Source organism: Oncorhynchus clarkii, chromosome 15 (assembly GCF_045791955.1).
Source record: "Oncorhynchus clarkii lewisi isolate Uvic-CL-2024 chromosome 15, UVic_Ocla_1.0, whole genome shotgun sequence".
Classification (NCBI taxonomy): Eukaryota; Metazoa; Chordata; class Actinopteri; order Salmoniformes; family Salmonidae; genus Oncorhynchus; species Oncorhynchus clarkii.
The window spans coordinates 26,024,657-26,047,980 of record NC_092161.1 but is presented as its reverse complement, the minus strand read 5'-3'; the positions used below and the strand labels follow the sequence as shown (position 1 = coordinate 26,047,980).

Genomic DNA, 23,324 nt, shown 5'->3' with positions numbered 1-23,324 from the left:
TTGACCTTTAGGTGCCTTTTGGCAAATTCCAAGCGGGCTGTCACGTCTGGACACAACCATATAGGCCTGATTGGTGGAGTCCTACAGAGATGGAAGAACCTCCCAGAAGGACAACCATCTCCACAGAAGAACTCTGTCAGAGCTCTGTCAAAATGACCATTGTGTACTTGGTTACCTCCCTGACCGAGGCCCTTCACCCCCGATTGCTCCGTTTGGGCGGGAGGCCAGCTATAGGAAAATTCTTGGTGGTTCCAAATTTCTTCCATTCAAGAACGATGAAGGCCACTGTGTTCAAGGATGATCAATGGAAATGGATGGATATTGCTGATCACCATTCTCAAAACTTGTCGTTGCACATCTCACACAAGAGCATTTCCGATTTTGTGGCAATAAAATAAATGTTAAATAACGGGACGTCTGGGCGTGCTCAAAGACGAGATTGGTAGATATTAGATTGAGTCTTTGACTCGCTCACATTAAATGTGCGTCGGTGACAGCTGTGCACCCCGAGTAGGCAATGACATGGGGATTTTTTCTCTGATATCAAATACTTATCTGGGACAGCTAAATCGTGGCCAAAATGGTGTAGTGTACCCCCAGCTTTAGCCGTGGTATATTGGCCACATACCACAAACCCCAGAGGTGTCATATTGCGACACTGCTTAAAAAAATAAAGGGAACACTTAAACAACACAATGTAACTCCAAGTCAATCACACTTCTGTGAAATCAAACTGTCCACTTAGGAAGCAACACTGATTGACAATAAATTTCACATGCTGTTGTGCAAATGGAATAGACAACAGGTGGAAATTATAGGCAATTAGCAAGACACCCTCAATAAAGGAGTGGTTCTGCAGGTGGGGACCACAGACCACTTCTCAGTTCCTATGCTTCCTGGCTGATGTTTTGGTCACTTTTGAATGCTGGCGGTGCTTTCACTCTAGTGGTAGCATGAGACGGAGTCTACAACCCACCCAAGTGGCTCAGGTAGTGCAGCTCATCCAGGATGGCACATCAATGCGAGCTGTGGCAAGAAGGTTTGCTGTGTCTGTCAGCGTAGTGTCCAGAGCATGGAGAGACGTGGAGGAGGCCGTAGGAGGGCAACAACCCAGCAGCATGACCGCTACCTCCGCATTTGTGCAAGGAGTGGCACTGTCAGAGCCCTGCAAAATGACCTCCAGCAGGCCACAAATGTGCATGTGTCTGCTCAAACGGTCAGAAACAGACTCCATGAGGGTGGTATGAGGGCCCGACATCCACAGGTGGGGGTTGTGCTTACAGCCCAACACTGTGCAGGACGTTTGGCATTTGCCAGAGAACACCAAGATTGGCAAATTTGCCACTGGTGCCCTGTGCTCTTCACAGATGAAAGCAGGTTCACACTGAGCACGTGACAGAGTTTGGAGACGCCGTGAAGAACGTTCTGCAACATCCTCCAGCATGACCGGTTTGGCGGTGGGTCAGTCATGGTGTGGGGTGGCATTTCTTTGGGGGGCCGCACAGCCCTCCATGTGCTCGCCAGAGGTAGCCTGACTGCCATTAGGTACCGAGATGAGATCCTCAGACCACTTGTGAGTCATGCTGGTGCGGTTGGCGTTGGGTTCCTCCTAATGCAAGACAATGCTAGACCTCATGTGGCTGGAGTGTGTCAGCAGTTCCTGCAAGAGGAAGGCATTGATGCTATGGACTGGCCCACCCGTTCCCCAGACCCGAATCCAATTGAGCACATCTGGGAAATCATGTCTCGCTCCATCCACCAACACCACGTTGCAACCACAGACTGTCCAGGAGTTGGCGGATGCTTTAGTCCAGGTCTGGGAGGAGATCCCTCAGGAGACCATCCGCCACCTCATCAGGAGCATGCCCAGGCGTTGTAGGGAGGTTATACAGGCACGTGGAGGCCACGCACACTACTGAGCCTTATTTTGACTTGTTTTAAGGACATTACATCAAAGTTGGATGAGCCTGTAGTGTGGTTTTCCACTTTAATTTTGAGTGTGACTCCAAATCCAGACATCCATGGGTTGATACATTTGATTTCCATTGATAATTTTTGTGTGATTGTTCAGCACATTCAACTATGTAAAGAAAAAAGTATTTAAGAATATTTCATTCATTCAGATCTAGGATGTGTTATTTTAGTGTTCCCTTCATTTTTTTGAGCAGTGTATTATAAATTGGTTACCAATGTAATTAGAACAGTTAAATAAATGGTTTTGTCATACCCGTGGTATACGGTCTGATATACCACAACTTTTAGCCAATCAGTATTCAAGGCTCGAACCACTGGGTTTATAATCATATTTAACCGCTATAAAGAATACTGTTCAGACCGTATTGATGGATTCTGTATAGCTCAACGAAGATACAGACCATTGGGAAAGCTGATTGACGGATCACATTTGGTTATAAACTACTTGATCAATTAAAATTCCTACTTGAAACTGGTTATTTTCTATGCTGAATTGGTTCACCGCTGATTCATTTGAAGCAGTGAAGGTTAAACAAGCATTAAGATGATTTTCTACTTCCTTTTAATCTGAATCCTCTTGTCGTGACATTAAGGAGTTAAAGGGAGAGTGAATAACAGTACACTGGCCCTACTACATCAATTGCAGGTTTCAATCTAGCTTGAGAGATCTGCTGTTATCACGCCACTGAGTACTAGGAATGTGATCTCACTGCAATTCACAGAGTGCACTACACTAGAGGAGTAACCAAACACCTGTCTAGGATTGGTCAGGAGCCAGAGTGAGTGGTGCAGTGGCTGCTGGAGAATTTCTCCTGTGTAAGAGCAGGGCGTGACTCACTCGTTGATACAGTGAGGGACGAAGTGCATTCAAGAGTGCAGTGTTTTGTCACGTTGCAAAATGCTGTTGTTGAATGGGAAGGTTTATCTGAATGGTTTGTGAGTGACCATGTGCAACACTGAAGTTTTTATAGATGTTCTATTCAAAGTCTGGAGGGAGTAGAGTTACAAATTCAACAAGAACTTGATATACATGCTGTCCACTTACCTCGACTGCCATTGTCTTCATCCTAGAAGAGAGAAAAGATAGTCAGACATTTTTTGCATTCACATCTGGGGTTTTCCTCAATGAAGATAACAGTGATTGAGTGTTGTACTCTGGAAGAAAATAGAAAATGGCTTTCACTGTCATTAAACAAGACTAATTGACATAAGTCACAATATGCAACATTAAAGTAGATTCAAACAAACGTGACAAGGGACGAAGGCGGAGTTCTTCTACGTGTCGCCGTCACTGAAAATGTTGATTAGAAAAACCTACTTTAGATTTCTTTGTTTTTATCTGATATCCTTCAAGCTTAAATACTTAATTTCCTTCAAGTGGGGGTTCAAAACACCCACATGAGTGTTCTAATCCCGTAACCCTGCAGCAACACATATGTTCTCCACATATTCTTTAAGACTCCTGAGTTTCCCTTGGCAATCCTATAAGACAGGCTGACCTTCTTCAAGTTAACCCAGTTTCAGAAAGACTGGGACTGTGATTACTCAAGAGCTCCAAAAAGTAATTACAATACATGATAGGGGCGGAAGGTAGCCTAGAGGTTAAGAGCGTTGGGCCAGTAACCGAAAGGTTGCTAGATCGAATCCCTGAGCTGACAAGGTAAAAATCTGCCGTTCTGCCCCTGAACAAGGCAGTTAACCCTCTGTTCCTAGGCAGTCATTGTAAAATAAGAATTTGCCTAGTTAAATCAAATGTAATCATGGCATCTCGGATGGAATTCTGAGAATTTCATAAAGATCAAATTTCTACAAAGTTACAGGGTTTATTTTATGTTAGCAAAGACTTTGTCTAAAATCACCCTGAAATTGACATTTTAATTTGAGTATTTCCCAGAAGCCCTTATCTGCATCTTACTGTAAGAAGGGAATTAGAAAGTCTCAGCGAAAAGCTGAACAAGACTTGGCCTTGCCAGCTCTGCCAACTCTAATGCCATTTCTGGGAGCATTAGAAATGGGCATTACGACCACGTGGCAACTGTTACTGATGGAGACATATTGCTTTTTATTTCTTAATGCACTGAGAACCAATAAACTCTCAATGAAGTTTCCGTTTTTCCAGATAAGAGTTGAAATGTGATTACACAGAAACGCAAAGCAACCCAATTCTACTTGAAAGAAGAAAATAGGCCAACACAGTACAGTGCCACAAGGGAGGGCCTTTGCACCGGTACGGCTGGATACAACTCTGCAGCATCTAGGCGGAGTGCTTCAGCTTTGAATTTAAATGGCAGTGCCATAGCAAAATCCAAACGGACAGAGAATAAGTGCTCTGTCTAAGATCTCTTTTAACACAGTGAAAAGAGTGTCAAAATACACTTGCAAACGTAAACACAAAACACTTCTACAAATGTATTGATTGTTAGAAAAATCCCAAATGGAGACAGGTGGTTGGCTAACGACAACAGTAAATCCCTTTAAAAAAAATACATGTCTTGAAACAATCAGATGGAGGCATTGGAAGCACTATCCCACTAGAAGAGGTTGAGTATTTCGGTATTTACTGAAAACTGTGGAATGGCGGCCCATTAAGACAGGAACTGCTGGGACAGCACGATTAAATGCATGGAGCAGCATAATGTTGATGTTATTCAGTTGGTGTTTCTGGCTCCCTTCCCAGGTAAGATGACACTACAACTGAGATTACACTACAAAACACTGTTGTACACTACCAGATATTGGTGAATTTCAGTGTTGTAGGAAACTGACAACTGTAACCCATAGTCTTCCTCTACAAATTGGTCCATATTAGTTGATAATTAATATTATAGAAATATGGTTGAATGTAAGTAGTACAGTATTATTGGTCTATGAATTGTATGTGCAGGGCTCCCTTGTGAAAGAGACCCTGGTCTCAATGGTGACTCCCTGTTTAAATAAAGGTCAAATATAAAACATGTAGAGTATATACACTACATGGCCAAAAGTATGGACACCTGCTCGGCGAACATCTCATTCCAAAATCATGGGCATTAATAAAATAATGCTGCAGGGACTTGCTTCCATTCAACCACAAGAGCATTAGTGAGGATGGGCACTGGTTGGGCAATTAGGCCTGGCTCACAGTCGGTGTTCCAATTCATCCCAAAGGTGTTCGCTGGGGTTGAGTTCAGGACTTTGTGCAGGCCAGTCAAGTTCTTCCACACCGATCTAGACACACTATCTGTATGGACCTCGCTTTGTGCACGGGGCATTGTCATGGTGAAACAGGAAACGGGTTGCCACAGAATTGTCTACAATGTCATTGTATGCTGTAGCGCTAAGACTTCCCTTCACTGGAACTAAGGGGCCTAGTCCGAACCATGAAAAACTGCCCCAGACTGTTATTCCTCCTCCACCAATGGCACTATGCATTGGGGCAGGTAGCGTTCTCCTGGCATCCGCCAACTCAGGTTAGTCTGTCGGACTGCCAGATTGTGAAGAGAGTCAAATGTCGGCGAGCTTTACACCACTCTAACAAACGTTTGGCATTATGTGTGTGTGGCTGCTCAGCCATGGAAACCCTTCTCATGAAGTTCGCGAAGACCAGTTATAGTGGCTGGCGTTGGTTCCAGGGGCAGGTAGCCTGGCGGGTAGGAGCGTTGGGTCAGTAACTGAAAGGTTGCTGGATCAAATCCCCAAGCTGACAAGGTAAAACTCTGTTGTTCTGCCCCTGAGCAAGGCAGTTAACCCACTGTTCCCTGAGTGCCGAAGACGTGGATGTCAATTAAGGCAGCCCTCCGCACCTCTCAGATTCAGAGGGGTTGGGTTAAATGAGGAAGACATTTCAGTTGAATGCATTCAGTTGTACAACTGACTAGGTATCCCCCATTCCCAGTTGGGAACTCAGTAGTGAGTGGTGCAACTGAGGACGGATGATTTTTTACGTGCTTCATCACTCGCCTTCATCACTCTGGCTGGGCCACTCAAGGACATTCAGAGAAGTGTCCTGAAGCCACTCTTGCAATGTCTCAGCTGTGTGCTTAGGGTCGTCCTGTTGGAAGGTGAACCTTTGCCCCAGTCTGAGGTCCTGCGTTCTCTGGAGCAGGTTTTCAATAAGGATCTCTGTACTTTATTCTGTTCATCTTTCCTTCGTTCCTGACTAGTCTCCCAGTCCCTGCCACTGAAAAACATCCCACAGCATGATGCTTCCACCAGACATGACACTTGGCATTCAGGCCATAGAGTTCAATCTTGGTTTCATCAGACCAGATAATCTTGTTTCACATGGTCAGAGTCCTTTAGCTTTTGGCTAACTCCAAGCGGGATAATGTGGCTTTCGTCTGGCCACTCTATCATAAGGGCCTGATTGGTGGAGTGCTGCAGAGATGGTTGTCCTTCTGGAAGGTTCTCCCATCTTTACAGAGGAACTCTGGAGCTCTGTCAGAGTGACCATCAGGTTCTTGGTCACCTCCCTAACCGAGGCCCTTCTTCCCCGATTCCTCAGGGTGGCCAGCTCTAAGATGACTCTTGGTCGTTCCAAACTTCTTCCATTTAAGAATGATGGAGGCCACTGTGTTGTTGGGTATCTTCAATGCTGCAGACATTTGTTGGTACCCTTCCCCAGATCTGTGCCTCTACACAATCCTGTCTATGAGCTCTACGGACAATTCCTTCAACCTCATGGCTTGGGTTTTGCTCTGACATGCACTGTCAACTGTGGGACCTTATATAGACAGATATGCGCCTTTTCAAATCATGTCCAAATCAAGTGGACTCCAATCAAGATGTAGAAACATCTCAAGGACGATCAATGAAAACAGGATGCACCTGAGCTAAAGTTCAAGGTATCTGTTTTTCATTTTTTATACATTTGAAAAAAAATTCTGAAACCCCATTTTCTCTGTCATTATTGGGTATTGTGTAGATTGGTGAGGATGTTTTAAAAAAATGTTTTAATCCATTTTAAAATAAGGCTATAACATAAAATGTGGAAAAAGTAATGTTTCTGAATACTCTCCAAATACACTGTATGTTCACTAAGGTTGCTTGAGTGCGGTCATGATGTTCTCACCTTGAGGGAAGAGTGGACAGCTGACTCTGGCGGGTAGACGATGAAGTGGCGCAGCGTGAAGCCGAAGCCCTGCGAAGTGCGCTGCAGCCGGAGTGTCTTGGGGCCCGGCCAGGAGAAGGGCTCCTCTTCCACCCCAACCGGGGACCCCGTCGCAGATGCCTCGCTCTGGTCACGCCCATCCTTCTGTTTAGCCTGAGAGAAACAGAGAGGGGGAGAGATAGACTTTTAATGTGGTTATTGTTACCTTTGAGATAATCCACTCAATGTAGGACAGGTAGATTCACACGTTTTCCTCTTACATACCTCTGTTAATGTAAAGTAAGCTCATTACTGATTCAGTTACAGAAGACAACATTATCTGGAAGTGGCCTTAGACTACCCTTTTCCTCTATTATCATCCTAGAGGGAAAAGGTGTGAAGGATGCAGCAGAAAGACAAAGCCTCCTTCACTCATGCTGCAAAACATACCCTCGTAAAACTGACTATCCTACCGATCCTGGACTTCGGCGATGTCATTTACAAAATAGCCTCCAACACTCTACTCAGCAAACTGGATGTAGTCTATCATAGTGCCATCCGTTATGTCATCAAAGCCCCATATACTACCCACCACTGTGACCTGTATGCTCTCGTTGGCTGGCCCTCGCTACAGTACATATTCGTCGCCAAACCCACTGGCTCCAGGTCATCTATAAGTCTTTGCTAGGTAAAGCACCGCCTTATCTCGGCTCACTGGTCACCACAGCAGCACCCACCCATAGCACACGCTCCAGCAGGTATATTTCACGGGTCATCCCCAAAGCCAACACTTCTTTTGGCCGCCTTTCCTTCCAGTTCTCTGCTTACACATCATCATCTGCACATCTATCACTCCAGTGTTAATGCTAAATTGTAATTAATTCACCTCTATGGCCTATTTATTGCCTTACCTCCCTACATTTGCACACAATGTGCATAGATTTTTCTATTGTGTTACTGACTGTACGTTTGTTTATGTGTAACTCTGTTGTTTTTGTCGCACTACTTTGCTTTATCTTGGCCAGGTTGCAGTTGTAATTGAGAACTCTCAACTGGCCTACCTGGTTAAATAAAGGTGAAATAAATTAAATAAAAAGGAGAAATGGCAACACTGTCAGACATGACCTCAGCAGCACACACATAATATTTAGACTTAAGGGCGTGGTCAGATAGGAGAACATGAACAAGTCCAGTGTCATTCCGGTCTCCCAATAGGAGACCTTCGGTAGTGATGACATAATCAATCCTAACAGTACAGTCATCAGATTCACAAGGCCACAATTTACAAGTGATGAGAACATGGCATCAAATCCCCATTACATCTTATACCAGGCTACTCTCAATGTGCTCCTTGTCACTGAAGACAGTCAAGAAGCTTTATTTCAAACAAAGAGTGCTCTGTTTTCGGAGATAAAACAGCAGCCAATGGCTACACATTTATCTTGTTCTCTCACCTTGTTTATCTGACAGAGTGAGAGTTCATTTGGCTAAATCAAGCGGAGTTACATGAAATGGAATAAGATTCAGTTTGTTGACATGGCTACGGTTCGACCGAGCGCTCAGGAAGGTAAGAAAGTAAACAAAAGAGTTCATTCAGGGACAGGGAGGACAGGAGTTTTAAAGGAGGCCTGGGTAAGACCAAAATGTAATAAATATTCCAACTTTGATCAATTATACACACAAAATGTAAAATATACAGTATGTCAATCGTTTCTCCAAAGGGCTATTCTATGGATTATAATTTGTGTAAATCCCCCAAAATCAAGGTATTTTATGGCCTAGGTTTTGTGAGGAATTACTTGTATACTTTGTGTTCAGTGCTTTCATCAGAGAGCGGCTAAGCCTATTCCAATTGAATTCAAGGTAGGCGAATACATCACACCTTGACGCAACAAGAGATTGGCGCTGGCTGGGTTGAAGAGCAGTGAAATGCCATTTTGTATAATGACAAACTTGTGAATGCTGTTGAGTGCGAGACAGAGCTCCAACATCCAGGAACACTGAAAAGGCTCAGATCCTGCTCAACACACGTTCGTTTATTTTCTCATAACAGAGCCGGTTGTCAGATCCATTAAGGCTACGTGCCACAGCTCCGTCCGCAACAAATCATTTGTACACTGTTGTAGATGGAACTAAGCCGTTTACACGAAACAGGGATTTCCACCAGTCTCAAACATATATCATGGCAACGGTAACCACTGAGAAAACAGTGATTCACCCCAGTCTTCTTATAAGAGACACTCTTTTCCTGAACATGACGTCACACAGACAGACACACAATAACCTACACTGTAATCTATCCTGCCTGGTATGCATCACAGGCATGTACAACACCACATAAAGAATCCCCTGACCTTATCACATAAATTCCAAAAAGCGCTACAGTATTTCACAACCCAAAGTCAACGAGAAAGCCACACGATGTCCTCCCGCCTGCCTCTCGTATACTGTCTGAACCGTAAGACTTATGTCAGATTCATTATCAAACTGATGGTTCGCTCAGCCCACACCGCCACAGGGTGTGCGTTAGTGGTCGCCATTGACAGCACCGCAGTGACTACAGGCCAACCATGGGCCTGCCAAACAGTCCTCGCTGCAACCTCAGCCCAGCTTTCTCCACAGGTTATGAGCAGAGGTTGTTTTTTCCTTCTTCTCCAGTGCGAAAACACTGCCTCCTCTTTCTTTAAGCTTTCCCCTCTCTCTGTCCTCCCTTACGCTCTCCCCACCACACCTCTGTGTGTGTGTGTGTGTGTGTCTGTGTGTGTGTACAGCAGATGTAGGAGCCTCAAGAGAATGGGCTGGGCCTGTATAACTGTGGGCCTGGTGAGATCACTACGACCCCGCAGCTCTGCATAGAAACACTTGCGGGGAAACACACACCAACACACACTTGTTTTTCTATCCTCATGGGGACCTAACATTTATTTCCATTCAAAATCCTATTTTCCCTAAACCCCAACCTTAAATGTAACCTTAAAGCTTAACCCTAATTCTAACCTTAAACCTAAACCCTGAGCTTAAAATAGCCTTTGAGAATATTCCTTATTTTACTATCCTTGTGGGGACTTTAGGGGATTTCAGGTCCCCATAACAATAGAAGAACAAGACCATTCCCACACACACTTTTCTATCTCTATATTTAACATGTTGAATTATTGAAAAGAAGAGGAGGCAACCATGCAGAACAGGGAGCAGGGTGTCCAGGACTGTGGCTGGCACTGCAGTCATAGTGAAAGAAGCAATGAGGATTAGCTAACCCTCAAACAACTAAATCGGACTAATTCCAAAGTTCTTTGCACGTAGCTTTACAGACCTTGCTGACTGCCATTTTGAGTGAAGAGGGTAGGAATGGGGAACACATTCATGAGGTATTATAGCATCCCACCACACCCTGAAAAAAGTGTCACTCGGGACTAGTTGGCTAAGAACTCCCCTCCATATCCGACACAGGTCATGTGAGGCATCTACACTGGCATTCCCCATCAGCACAGGTTCAAAACTGTCAACACCTCCGCTTTGGAATCCCTCTCAGCTGCACCAATCAGCAACAGCCATTAAATATAGATTTGAATATGATGTCGGAAAATATCCTATAGCTACTTGTCATGTGGGTGCTGTGCATTTGTATGTCAGCTGTGTAGTTGTGGGTCCAATACCTGTCGACTCAGTCTCTCCTCACAGTCCTCCTAAGCCATAGTGAGTCACTCTGGTGCGGTTAGCTTAATGGCTTCCCCTCTGACCACAGGCCATTGCAACTACACAAGACATTATTCACATCATAGGAAAATATAGTGTTGCGCTCCCCTTTTCCAAAACAATAACTGAATTATTCCAACGAACGACAATAATAATAATAAAAATATAAATCTGAAATAAATAAGTACTGTAAGTACCGAAATGCTTAGAGTACAGATCCAAAAATAAATCCATGCCGCATTGATAACAGCTGGTGGAAATACAGCTATTATCTCCTAAATATATCGCTGTCCTTTCAGTCTTTCAGAATTGACCATCGAAAGCATTACAATAGACCGGTCAGTGAAACAGTACTACCCTGCCACTGGAGCAAGGGAAGAGGCACGCGACATTCCTGAGACAACACACGGTGTTGCCCCCCCCCCCCCCCTCACAAATCCTTACTATATTACACAATACACTTAGCTGCAAGCCACTGATACTGCCTGGGCACATATTTCAGCACAGGTCAATGTATTACAACTCAATAACGCACTGCCAACGGCTCTCTACTAAAATACCTACTATTTGCTTCTAACACAGGATTTGTGATCAAGCTCTTTATGCAATCCGAAAGGCATTAGGGTGAACTCGAAAAGTCCTCCGAAAGCTTGGCGCCTTACCCTGGAACGAACACAATTCCTCCTGGATGCTTCTTGGAGTCTGCCCCAGGACACTCTCCTGTCTGTTTCCCCCCTGAGGCCTAGCTCCACGTCCCCCCAGTAAGCCTGCGCTAGCAGCTGGAACCACAGGCAGTAGGGCTCCGACAGGCAGCATTCTAAACCGGCCAGACGAGCCCAGGGACAGTCCCCCGTCGAGGGAGAGCAGTCCACCTCTACATCCAGCAGATCCACCAGGTCAGGGCAATCCTTCAGGGTCACCGTAGTCACACAGCTCCCGGCGGAGATGCCCCCGTTCCTCTGGGCCAGCATGGCATAGCCAGCAATATGCCTTTATATTCGTCAAAGAAAAAGTAGGAAACCAGGCAGTGGAGCTCTCCTCCTCTGCTCTGAGATGGTCTCACTAGCGTCTCAGTCTTTGTTACTCTGAATTTCTTTTTTACTTCCCCCTGTTCCCTCTCTCGCCCGGTCTGTTCTCAGTGTTGGGAAGCTGGGCTGTTCCTCTGTGCTTCCCACAGCCACATGATGTTTCCACTCAGCGGAGAGTGTTGCAGAGCTGGGGCAGACTGACGCACCAGCACATCCACCCACCTCACACTCTCTCATAAGCACACACACACACATCTGGCTGGGCGGCCAGATGAGTTCTCTTTAAACCCTCCCTTCTCCTCTCGCACTCTTTTTCACCTGATTCTGAATAACCAAACACACACACACACACACACACACACACACACACACACACACACACACACACAGGTTAAGCGCTAGAGAAATTCTGCAAACTACACATTCTAGCGTAGGGGGGGGGGGACGACGACAAAGGCAGCCATGCCTACTATCTGAGGGACAGAAATAGCTGGGATTCTAGGTCCATTGGTGGATATGGTGAAGTTGGACCACACAAGGCAGCCACCACGTATTCTCTGTGAATGTAAAGGCCATTTGGACACAATGTTTAAAAGCATGCCCTTTCCACACAAACATAGTGCTCACATGACAGTACAGAGACACTTTCAATCTATCTATCTATAGCGTCTCTTAAGTCAGTGCCTTTCTCCAAAGGCTGTGTGCTTATTCCATCGTCTTTACAAGCTATGTTCACACCCCATCCAAACCCGTTTTCCCTTCATCTTTCCCCAGTGGGATTACATAAGAGGAGAGCCGGGTGCCATGCGGACACTTTTTTAATGGGTTATGGTAAACAAACCCACAGGAGGGCTTGACAAAGGCTTTATCTTAAGTGCAGTGTGCTGGATAGGACAGACTCTGCCTGGATACTGCTTAGCAAAGCACTCTGATTGGGGGACAAATAGTTCAATATTTAATCAGATTTGGAATCAGGTGATGTCGAAGAAATTGAACTCTGCTCCAAAAGGAAAAGCAATAGCAGTCATCTTAGACAACTCTCACTGCTTGTCAAGTGAATCTGGGGAAAATTTCACATATTGTCATTAGGTGAGAAAATGAGGAACACCTCTGAAAAAGGGTACTTCATATGACAAACTAAAACAAAAATGGCAGATCAAAATTGCCAGTCTATCAGCCGGTCAGATAAGTGTTCATATTTTGAGTCGGACTTATTTAAAGCAGTCTTTCTAATCTACTATTCCAGCAGCGACCAAGAAAAGAACAGGAAACCAGTGATGGAATGTTCCCTCCAACCACGCATTGCTGATGACCATCTTATTACCACATTCATTCCACTGAATATAGCCTGCACCATTCGAGGCGTCCATGTTATGCAAGTAGCTGGACGAAAGCTCGTTAAAGACTGACTGGATGCAAGTCTTGTCTCAAGTGCCACCAACACAAGAAAAGTCGAGGGGGAAATCCTTTACTGTGAATGGTTTGTGTTTACATCAGCTTTGCATTATAGTGGAACATTACGGGCCTGGCCACATCATGCCAAACAGATTGCTTTAGATAAACAATGAGTTGGATAGTTTTATGGGTTTTGCTACCACAATCTTCATATGAAAATGTTTCTTGCATCCATTTATGTCAAATTATAAGAATTTTGCCAGAGTGTGAGTGTAAAATGCATCCCCTTAGGCAGGAATTTGATTCAGTGGCATGTGGAGTCTCACACACACGAAACACGACTTCATGGGACTACTTTTACAGTTGCCATGGCGATAAACAGGGCCACAACAGTCAGCCATTGGGCAAGGGATTTTTCCCCTGGCCACTGCATGTGAAACCAGCCATTCAGAGACGTAGGGTACAGGACAAAACTCAGTGGAGAGGTGTGTGGTATTTACTGAACCTGGCCTTCCTCCATCTCACTTCCTCCAGCCTGCTTTGAAAACGCTGAACAAAACAGTTATAGCCTAGGGCCTATTCTTAACATAGAGCCACAATATACCGGAACATGCATGCCATAGATCAACGTGCAAACGTAGCAACTACATTTTGAAAAGCAGGAGTGGTGTAATGTTCTAATCCTTTGTTTTGCTTTTTGTTTGGTTGACTTTGTGTGGATATAGGTTGTGTTTTAATGCCTTGACTCGTTGAGCGCTAGCCTGGATACCAAAGGAGTTGGCAAGACAGCGCAAACCGATCTGGGTCCAGGCTAGTTGAGTGCAGTAGTATCGATACTATTCAGGTCATCCTCTCGGGAAGCTGTAGAGCAACGAGAGTGATGTGTAGACGTGCCTTTCACTGATTCTCAGACTTGCTTTCATAGGTCACTAACGCACACGTCCAAACAATACCCTTCAAAGCCATGACACCAAGCAGACCCTAAGACACAGAAGAGTGAACATGGCCTGGGGCAATGCAGGTGCTGCCTTCCACAAAACAGATCCACTCCCTCAGGTATTTACCTGTACGAGCCTAATGCTTTAGAATCCTCCCATAACATCTAGTCCTACTCCTTTCAGACAGAAGACATGGTATAACTTCAGGTTGATATGACCCGCTTTTAAAACAGACCCTTATTTACCACTTTCTTGCAGGTCTACCTCCTTTTATACATATCAATTTGCAACTGGACATTTTACACAGTACCCCTTTCTGATATAAACAAAAGACGGTATACGGAAGATGGTATGGTAAAAAAGTTGGATTTTTGTCTGTATATGAAAGGGGTAATAATACAAATCTAAAAGGTGCGGACAATTGGAATGCCAACTTAGGTGCCTCAGAAAAGGGCTCAACATCGTGCAATATTTAATTTCCACTTTCACACCAACAATCTTCTAAATTAGGCTTTATTTATTGCAAACACACAATGAAGAAGACTACTGACTGATGTACCAGGGTCTCAGTAGATGGGCATACAAACAGGAGCCTGCCTGTATGTGTCCACACTAGAACTATCAAACTGACATGGCTATTAACACCATCTCATGGAGCCTTTTCATTATTTATGGGACCATGGGAGAACAGAAAAATAGTAGTGCTGTCAATTTCCACAAAAAACAAAAAGTCTGCTTTGCTTTGGACCAGTCCACAAAATTAACTCCAAGTGTAGCCACAGTCTCCCATGAAATTCTAACTACTGGTACGAAAGGTTCCTCTCACTCACTGACTAGAGAAGCAGGGCTCAGGGTTGTTTGTTTTATAACTTATAATAGGTCTTTACACATAGGGCTGCTGTCATTTCCCTGTTCCGTCCTACCCCACTCTCTCACTCCGGACCCTTCATACTACAGCTGTGAGTGAAGTGTGAGTCCCCCTGCCAACAGCTCTGCCAATGGCCTTGTGGGTTCACGCAACATCACACCATGGGCCAAGGGAAATACCAGACTAGTGTTGGAGGGGAAAAGACAAGGATGTAAAAAAGGGATTTTAGATGTTGTTATGAGTTCTCCTCCATTATGGGTTTGTAAACTGAAACCAAATCAGTGGTGTGATAAAAATCAAGAGAAGCCCGGCCAATTTGTGGATTTGGATTGGTTGCAGGCGGTTAGGATAAGAGGGCCAAAAGAAAGTTGCTAAATTGAGTTCCATTTCTGATGACTGAAATATTCAGTTTTGGCAAGTGAAAAATGTTATGCTGTTTTCAAATGAAACCCAATACCTTGCTCTTGTTAAAGCTATAAGAATTGATTTGTCTGTGCAGCCTATTACCATCGGCTGTAGCAAGTGCAGAGAATAACCAAATAACCATCTTAGGTGTTGAGTGGTTGCAACTTCTTTCAGATGTTGAAATGTAAACATCCTCTCAAACCATCTAGCTGGAATACAAATATTTATTAGCCGATTATCTGGGAGGTTTGATGTGCAACAAACGGAATGAGGTCAGTGTTCAAAATCATTGGGAACAATAAAGCTAAAAATCAGGGCTCAAGAACAAAAACTATTAATTTGAGAAGGGGTCGGAGGGGTCGGAGGGGTGGAGAGAAGAAAATAAAAATCTGCAGGAGGATTAGGGTCTATTCAACAGAGCTTTTCAAGACTCCTTGTGGGAAGGGAGATTTAATCTAGACATGCTGCATCTGGGCTCCATGAGGTATGGCTTACTGTAACAAAGGAGGAGCTAATGAGGGCCAAGGAACAGCCTGCCCTCAAAACACACCCACAGCCCCAAAAGCCTTCATACAGCCCTAGGGGGGCACTAGGGGGCATTGGCCCCACAATAAAATGTCCAACCTGGCATCCCAGGAGAAAGATCTGCTGATACTGTTGCCAGATTTTGTTTTGTTGTAAGGCCAAGATAAGCGTCCAAGTCTGCTTGATCTTATGGGGTATTGGCGGAGTAAGGTACTTTATATGGGGATATAATTTATCAGTCATATGCCAGGGCTGGGAGTGTGCATTACGGGCTACTTGGAAAGATTACTTTCCTCAAAAGGAGCAGGGGGAGGGATCTAGCTGGGACTAGTCAGAGAGAGACCTGTTCTGAGCTGTTTGTAAATGAGAATGTTGCTAATTATCTGCTTATGTAAGGAGAAACAGTAGTGCTAGGCACGTCTATAAAAACTCGCAAATGGCACTTTGGCAATCCAGGTTCTCCTTCTGCTGGTGTTTACGAGAAAAAACAATTGTGGCAAGTGATACTAAAAATATACTGCTGAAAAGTCCCCAAAAAATTCAGAAAATGTATATTTAAAAAAAAAAAAGAAGACTGCATTTGCCTTGGTAGGAAAGAGGAAGACAGCTGGCAATGCCCCAACTTTATTTTGAAGAGAAACTCAAATCAAAATAACGTAGCAACTCAAAAAAAACAGAAAAAAAACAAACATTTAACGGACATTTCCCCTTGGCATGACTCATCTGTATGACACAGTTATGACACATTTATGCACTTGAGCATCACATCTTTTCAACAACATACACAACTCATAGCCTTGAAATACGATCTGGGTTGTCCACATGACAACACGGTGGCAAACTTCCAGTCTAGGCATGTAGAAGAAATTGAATTGGGATTTCCTTAAAGACAGCGGTAGGGTAGGCTGGAGAGAGGCTGCATCGGCGGACATTAGCCTTGAAAGAGGGAGGAACAAAGACCTCCAGCCAGGGGAGGCTCACGTGAGGAAGCTGTATTAGCGAGCTTGGTTCCATAGAACCCCCTGCTTGATCTGGCTGATTGTCTCTCGGGCTCCCCAGACACCTCCTGACAAATGCCTCTGCCAATCATGCATTCAGTTGGCCGCTCATTCACTCCACGGCAGCAGCTGCTCTCGTCCAGAAAAGAGGCAAATATGTTTCTGATGACACCCCCCCCCCCCGTGTCAAAAAAAAAAAGCACTGGCAGATGAGGTTTAATTATTACATTCTCATTCAGACAGTTGCACCCAAGGGATATGCCACACAATGAGGAAGAGAGGTGAAAAATGAATGAATGAGGAGAAGGGCCTGGAATTGAGTCTACTGCTTATGAAGTGAAAGTAACATGTATTCAGCACTTATGGTAGGGGAACTCCAAAGAAAAACAGACCTTTCCAAATGACAATACGTCGAGATAGAAATACAACATGGTGCGTAAGTATCAATATTCCCCAAAGGAGAGGTTCTGCAGTTATCGTCGATCAAGAGACTGACGCACACACAAAGGTCTGATTCAAGCAGCTAGGGCACTCCGACAGACCCAAAAGAGAGAATGTATGGGAGGTTTCCTGTGTATACTGACTGCCTCAGGTTTTCCAGGAGCCTGAAAGACCTGTCTATGAAGGTTTCCGCCATGTTACCATTAGCTAACGTGTGCTTCATAAAGGGCCTTATATAGGAGCCGTGTAAGATGACCTGGAATCCATGATGCATTTCTTGCATAGCTGGGGGAGGGGGCACCCATTCTAGACGCATGCTTGACGGATGTGTAGTTATAGAGGAACGGTGACACATTCAGAGAGGAAAATCATACAGCCATCTCCATTAGTCTGATCAGTTCCAAATTAGTCCTTATTTATTTGGGAGCAAGGTATTACAGACAGGCCTTTGACACTCATCAAATTCAATCACATTTATATAAAGCCCTTTTTACATCAGCAGATGTCAAAGTGCTCATCTCTCCATATAAAGGTTCATCTAGTCTAACTGATTAATCTACATGGAAGCAAAGCAATTGGAAAAATAGAAACTTATTTAGCAGCCAAATATAAAAGTTCCCTGATATATATACACAAGATGGACAGTCAGCCTCCCTTGTACTTTTCCGACACGGACTTGCTCACACATAAGCACAGAAGAGAAATGCCATCCATGTCACCCGCTGTGTCTTGGGTGTCTATTTTGGTAACCGGGTGAAATATTTACGACTGTGATTCAAAATTCATGAGTAGTTTGAGCGAGACATTCCTCAGCTCTAAAAATATGCCCCATGATGGTGTGTTAAATATTCATATTGACATGAAGCCATCCCTGTGTCTGGCCCTTGGTGCTGTTTCTCTTGAGGGCCTATGGCCAGGGCTTTAGCCGACGGTGCAGCAGCAATGTCTAATCTTTTGAATGACGTCATTAGGGCTGAAAGTCATCTTACATGATAGAGAGATCACACAAAATCCAGCAAGGCCAGTGGCCTGCATGTCAGTCTGTTTCAGAGTTGGACAGGGCCCACAAAGCTACGCTAAGTCTCTGACCTACCTACCTACCTACCTACCTACCTACCTACCAGGCCTCTTTCAGTAGATATGAGATTCCAAACAATGGTCCACTGAAAAGAGAAAAATTGGTACATGACATATCTTCTCAAAATAGTTAATACCTGAATTAAATGGGCAAAGAGTGACTATAAAAATGTTGGGGGTTTCTTTTTTTGGGGGGGGGGGTTCATGTAGTGGACTGAATTTAACAAAGGGGCTAAAGAAAACTTTATGGGCTGGTTCTGATTAGATGCAGGCTCTGGATGGGATGGACCAGACTGGAGCCAACACACACAGCCTTTAAACAACACAGAGAGCCTGGAGCTGTAAATTACACTGGTATTATAGGAGAGGGATGAGAAAAAGAGAGCGGGAGATGAGGCCATACCCAGGGAGCGGCGTGCCAGCTCCATCAGAGACATTACTTCGATGATCACCAGGAATTGAGTCATTAATATTGTCAGAAGTGTCTAATAGAGGAATTAACCTCCCGGTAAATGACCACGGTGTTTCTTCCTGTGTAAACAAAGGCAAGAGCACATGGGGAACAGTCTTCCCTCCTCCTTCACTGAGCTCTCCAATGGGTGTGCACTAATTTAAGTCTTCTCTAGACAATTCATATTGCTCTGCTTCCAAGCTCTCAGTCTAAAATCGAAGTGACTTAAAAACACAGATGCTGTTGATTTGCATGCGTAGACAACGCTCAGTGACCACGTCACCTGGCTTTTGTTGGACAATTGGTGTCGGAGGGATTTACGGTGAACGCAGGCACACAATCGAAGTAAATGGCCTTTCACAAACGTCAAAGACTTGAAATGCATACTCTTCAACAAAGCATCAAAATAATGCTAATCTAAGTGACTACTTCTTATTAGTTGCTGTGTCAATAACGTCACAGACCGAGAGATGGGGGGGGGGTGAAAACTGAACTAGTACCCCTCTCTCTGAAGCCTACTTACCATTGATAAAAGAATGATACAATCATTCTTCTGCTGTTATCAATGGCTTTCAATGAGAAGTGCAGACTGGCACGTTTCCCCCCTCTCTGATATAACACTGCCTCCTTGTTGCTGCACTCTCAGCATTCCTCCAGGGTTGAGGAGACTAGAGGCTTCCTGGGGTGGATACAGGTCTGATTTATAGCCTGTGTGTTGTGAACTAGCTGCACTGTAATCAGTGGGTTTTTGCGTCATGTCTGCACTGCTGTCTGCTGGCGCTTCTCACTGGAGGAAAGAGTCCCTTCAAAGACAAGGGGAAGGAGCTCGGCCAGAGGCTGTGGAAGTGGTGATCCAACTGGGGGGCTTGGGAGTGGTGGAGGATGTAGCCCAAGTTGGAGAATGACTGACGATTACACCAAGGAATTCCCACAGACTAGCAGAGTTCTGGCCATCCCCCAAAAAAGTCATGAATCCTATTTATGACACTAAGAATTGTTAAAATGTTGGTCAACTCATTGAATTCAGGGTTTAAAGATCAGCCAAGTATTAAAGTACAAGTAAAATTAGAGGGGGATAACTATGGGAAAGGTTGCAGCCTTGGGGCTGACGCCAGGGGTGGGGCTGTGTAGGGGCCAGGGTGGAGCTGCCTGAGAGATGGTGTCTGTTCTGTTGTAGCAGCGAGCTGAAGGTTTGGTCCATCATGGTGAACCATAAGTTGGACAGGATTGTTCATAGCTAGATGGAGTTAAAGCCGGCCAAGACTGCAGTTCATTGAAGGGTTCAAGCAGGTTCATGTAAAACACTGCAGACAGAAAGACAAACGAAAGTGGGGAGTTTTAAAAGGGTGGTGGGGGGGGGGGGGGGGCAGGTCTGACCAAACAGTAATGTCCTGTATGAGCCGAGGAGAGAAGAATGTCGTCTTTCACCAGAGGTTCTGCGTCACACTGTGGAGGTGCTGGGGCAGAGGTGCTCCCTGCTGATGAGCAGACGAAGCCATGGTCAAAGCATGACAGTGAGCAAGTGTGTGCGTTTTCTGGATATAGTAGCATAATGGGTTGCAGAACGGGTGTCAATGAACACACCACACACAACATTTCTCGCTCAACATACCTTACATCCATGTCGTACAACCCTTTTATTATAACCCACATGAGAAGCAGGCACTTCCATTCACCCCCACAATAAGCATAGGCTTCCTTTCCCAGGCAGTGTACTGTGTGTGTCTGTGTTCAACAGGCCTTGGTTATGTAATCAGGACCTGGGCCAGCTGAGCTGAAGAAAAGGCCATTTAATCTCTCCCCATCTCCTTCCCCACGGCGCACAGGGATGATTCACTTGAATGTTTGCTCCGCTGTTTGACTAGGGGGCGTATTCTCCCAACCGTAGTGCCGACGAGTCATTACCCGGGTGTTCCCGAAAACAATGTTTATTACAAAAAAATATTTATGACACTATTTGCGCAGCTATTACTCTTTGTTAACTTCTCTTTCTCAAGTTTAATGATGACACGATGCCAGTCAGTCATGATGGTCAGTCAGTCAAAGCACACGGAGCCTTGCATGTGATATCGGCCCAAACAATACGGTCATTGTGCTGGTACAACAAATGTACTGTTTAGAATGAGTAATTATTCTGGGAATGCACCTGCTGAAAGTTCATCTCACTCACCAGCTGAGATTGCTACTCACCTGGCTGCAATACTGTGGGTACCAGGCTTATGTTGCAAACCAATAAATGTCCCCCTCTAATACATGAACTCGACAGTGGCAAAAAATATATTGTTTATTACGGCTTAGTTGGTGTATGTATTCAATAAGCAGGGGGTGAAACTATAGCTTTCAATCGCTTTAGGTGCAACATTTGTGGTTGACAAGCACTTTATCAAGCTCTTTAGCCCTTGAAGAAGCACACTGGGAGGGTGAGAGAAGGACAACGTCCTCAGACGGGGGTGTGACACACAGAATGAGACTGTACTGTGCCATGGTAAAGGTGTGGATGGAAGGAGAAGTAGTAGTCAGGCTCAATGCACAACAACCCAACCTCACCCTCAGACAAAACCTCCAGAAAGGATAGGAACAAAGAATTTCTCACTCAATAAGTCAATATTCTAGTCCTGTGATTGACTTTCAACTCCTCCAGCTTTGACTAGGACCTCTCCATAGATCTCCCGGACTGATATGAGGAGGAGAGGACGTAGCCGGAGGCAGGCAGGGCAGTATTCAGGGCTGCTCTCCACTGTGGTCTTATGGTCTTCCAGTCACTGATCTGGCTAAGCCCCCTCCTCACGGGGGATGTTGGGAGAAAGGGAATCCTCCTTTCACCAGGTAACACCATTCTCCCTGGGGTTAGCTTTTTGATCAGGGTTGATAGAGGGTCAATTCCATTGGAACTCAGTCAGATAGATAAGGAAAGTAAGCCACCCATTTGTGCTTCCATTCCATCCAGTACGCAAGTAGCTAGTCACAGTAGTAAGTGACCACTGTTGTGACTCAGCAATGAGACAGCGAGAGAGAGAGAGAGAGAGCGAGAGAGAGCGAGAGAGAGCGAGAGAGAGCGAGAGAGAGCGAGAGAGAGCGAGAGAGAGCGAGAGAGAGCGAGAGAGAGCGGGGGAGAGCGGGGGAGAGCGGGGGAGAGCGGGGGAGGGAGCGAGAGAGGGAGCGAGAGAGAGAGCGAGAGAGAGAGAGAGAGAGCGAGCGCGAGAGAGCGAGCGCGAGAGAGAGAGCGAGAGCGAGAGCGAGCGAGAGACTGTGTGACACAGACAGAGAGAAAGAGATACGGCGGGACAAAGACAAGAGAGCTGTTGGATGTCCTGCAGCCCCAGATTGAGGGCCAGATGGCTCCACCAGCTCTCTCTACTGAGAGCCACTTGCTCGTGTGGAGAGAGGGGGAGGGGTGTGCATGAAATGGGGGGGCTGAGCGTGAGCAACTGATTAAGCATCACATCTGCCTTTAATCAATCTGGTGGCAGAGAGAGTGGATGAAGACTGGACAGAAAGGGCCGGAGAGAGATAGATGCGTGGGTTTGACACAGTCGCTAACTCCAGCAAACTCTTAAACAGTCCCTCGGTGCAGAGAAGCAGGGCGGAGAGGGGTTGTACGGTTAGGGTTTAGGGGGCATGTGTTGGGGGTAGAGTCCAGACTAAAAGGATAAGACCTGCTTCCTTCTTTACAGTGGGTTGCAGCACAGGGAGGTGCTTCTCTATGATTGGACAGCACTGACGGCACTGCATTGCAGTCTCTACTTCTCTCCTCATAGGACCAGTTCTACTCCACAAAACACAGAGCTGCAAAGCCAATGCCGTGCTTCAGCCAGAAAAGACATGCAAGCAGTCATGCACTTAAATGTACGTTCATCATGATCGATAGTTATTGCATAACTATACTGTAACTACAATAAATCAGCAATTCAAAGCATTAAAAGGCTAATGTGGGCTTGAGATTTGTACTTCTGTGTACTGTAAATTACAGTGCATGCTAACAGCAATCAAATATTAATCGCAGTGTGAATCCACTATTAAACTAGGCTACCGAAAGCATGAAAAACGATTAACGGAACGTTAAAACAGCCTCCACACTCACACAGACTAGGATGTTTGCTTGGAATATAAAATGTTAGTACGACACAAAATTGCTCTACTAAACATGTGACATTGGAGAATTACAGTAAGCAGTAGAGTAATGAGTGGTGTTTCCCCTGGGGGCTATGAAACCTTTAGACAAAAGGTTTGGGAGAGAGAGGGAGACTCCATCATTTCACTCAACTCAATTTGACAAAATAGATACAACCATGGAAACTTTCAACATGTGCCAACCTATTCGAGCCAGCAGCTTTTCATTATGCGAAATGCCACACACTGTTATGGAAATACAAGAATCTCCACTAGCAGTTGGCATGTTGTCATTCCACCAAGCACGTTTCCGGTCTTCAACTTGCTTGACTGGGGAAGAGGGTGGAGGA

The 23,324-nt window shown here is 45.1% G+C and overlaps 1 protein-coding gene across 3 annotated transcripts in view; it reads right to left on the bottom strand.

Annotated features, from left to right (window-relative positions):
* Positions 1–23,324, bottom strand: part of LOC139367114 (Rho GTPase activating protein 21a) — a 102,969-nt gene that overhangs the window by 49,992 nt on the left and 29,653 nt on the right. Inside the window, exons 1-3 of one of the 3 annotated variants that reach the window (XM_071105169.1) lie at positions 11,401–11,788; positions 7,025–7,216; positions 3,020–3,041 (exon numbers count right to left, since the gene is read on the bottom strand). In XM_071105169.1, the coding sequence (XP_070961270.1) occupies positions 3,020–3,041; positions 7,025–7,216; positions 11,401–11,709 (523 nt within the window). In that variant the 5' untranslated portion in view covers positions 11,710–11,788. Of the gene's footprint in view, positions 1–3,019; positions 3,042–7,024; positions 7,217–11,400; positions 11,789–23,324 lie in introns of those variants that run through there. The other 2 variants (XM_071105168.1, XM_071105170.1) reach the window with 2 other exon arrangements.